The sequence below is a fragment of the Phalangium opilio genome, unplaced genomic scaffold (genome assembly GCF_054372755.1).
Source record: "Phalangium opilio isolate 3A_F unplaced genomic scaffold, DU_Popi_V2 ptg001675l_1, whole genome shotgun sequence".
Lineage (NCBI taxonomy): Eukaryota > Metazoa > Arthropoda > Arachnida > Opiliones > Phalangiidae > Phalangium > Phalangium opilio.
In genome coordinates, this window is record NW_028324261.1 from 1,906,960 (window position 1) to 1,908,870 (window position 1,911).

General features: G+C 37.6%; 1 protein-coding gene across 1 annotated transcript; it reads left to right on the forward strand.

The window, feature by feature from the left end:
* The first annotated feature begins 428 nt into the window (after window positions 1-428).
* LOC149582494 (uncharacterized) lies at window positions 429-1,312 on the forward strand. Its single transcript, XM_089864135.1, has 2 exons — window positions 429-474; window positions 617-1,312. Coding segments are annotated over exons 1-2 (681 nt in total). The 5' UTR covers window positions 429-472; the 3' UTR covers window positions 1,296-1,312.
* Window positions 1,313-1,911: the final 599 nt, after the last annotated feature.

A 1,911-nucleotide genomic window follows, 5' to 3' on the forward strand; every position in this document is an offset into this window, starting at 1 on the left:
GTAAACCAGAACCGATATCGTGCTATTTCCAAACTTATCGATGTCTTGGAGATCTTATCGGGCTTATCAAAGGTTTCTCAAGTATAAAAACTCCTGCACGTGGTGATAAGATATGTTTCTACGTGGTAGGAAAATTTCCAGATAGTATAGTAAACCAGAACCGAAACTAGAACTATTTATCGATAAGATATATTTTCACGTGGTGGGGGTAAACCAGAACCGATAACGGAAACAAGAACTGTTTATCGATATCTTTCCACGTGGTGGGGAAAAACCAGAACCGATATCGTGCTATTTCCAAGCTTATCGATGTCTTCATCGAGTGTTATCAGACTTATCAAAGGTTTTTGAGTTTATCGGGCATAAAAAATCAGGCACACGATGATAAGATCATTCTACGGCTAACCTAACTCTCTCCAGCAACTAAAGTACCAGCAGGACTCTCTCTCTCACCGCAGGAAACTCTACGCTAATGTAAGTACACTCTCCGGAGTCTAAAATTCTATCCTTAATTAAATATATATATAGAACACGTCTTAGACATTTAGAATATTTCTAGAGATAGGTTTAAATTATGTGTGTGTGGATTTTAATTAATTTGTTTTTCTCTAATTAGGGACACCACCAATATCTTCGAAATATCATCCACGAAGTCCGTCTCGGTTACTCCTGACTGTAAAGTTAGACTAGGCTTAACGGACGGTTCAACCGGCATCACGTTGACGGAGGCTGAATATTATCAACTCTACGGAATGCGGGAACAAGTAACCAACTATTTCCTGAATGATGGTGCTACACCGTCGTCTTCGTTCTTTGATGGGTCGAACCTGAAACGTATCGAACTGAATATGTACCAGGATTGGAAAGTACTCAACATTCGTGAGATGAGGGCGGGAAGTGGTGTAAACTACGGAACACTCTACCCGACCAGGATTGGGTTTGCAATTGGAGCCGTCCTTTGGGGGAAACTTTTGGAGAAGCACGATCAAGTGGTAACATTTCTAAACGCCGCTAAGCGCGTGTCCTCGGAGGTCGACGAGATTGTTAAACAACAACTGACCAAGTACATAAAGGATGCCTGCAACGGTTGTATCATATCCCACGGATCTCAGCTACAACACGAGTGCATGACTATGGACTGGATTGAACGCGTGAATTTACATTACGAAAATGCTGTTAATAATTTAGATATCAATGTAATTATCCAATTGTTTAATAATTCAACATTTTTAAGTATGGAATTTTGTAAAAGAATTGCTTCAAATGTAATATGTTATTCAAAACTTGCTTTATGAATAAAACTTGAAAAATATTGAAGTCTTATCATTTATAATGAATAATTAAATAGGTTAGTTTAAATTAGGCCTAAGGTTTTTGTGAATTAGAAGGTTCGCATCCTCGAAATGACTAAAAATATAATTTCGCACATTTTATTAATGTTTTACGGGGTCCATCTAAAAGTGCTATAATTATATCGCGGACTTTCTATAACTACGTCTGACCTCGATTGTCTAAACGTGAAAGATTTATATCAATATAATATGGTTGAAAATGTATTTAAGACGAGTTGTATCTTTAAAACCATTCCGGAGGAGAATTAAAATGCTAAGACTGGTTTACACGTGGTGGTGGTTTGAAATATCTAGATACGTGAATAGACACGTTGCCGGCGATAAACAAGAACCGATAAGAAATATGAAATCTTCTATCGATAAGATATGTTTCCACGTGGTAGGAAAATTTCCAGATAGTAAACCAGAACCTAAACTAGAACTATTTATCAATATATTTCCACATGGCGGGGGTAAACCAGAACCGATAACCGATATCACTCACGCTATTTCCAAACTTATCGGGCTTATCGATGTCTTCATCGAAACTAGAAATCTTATCGGGTTTATCGATGTTTTC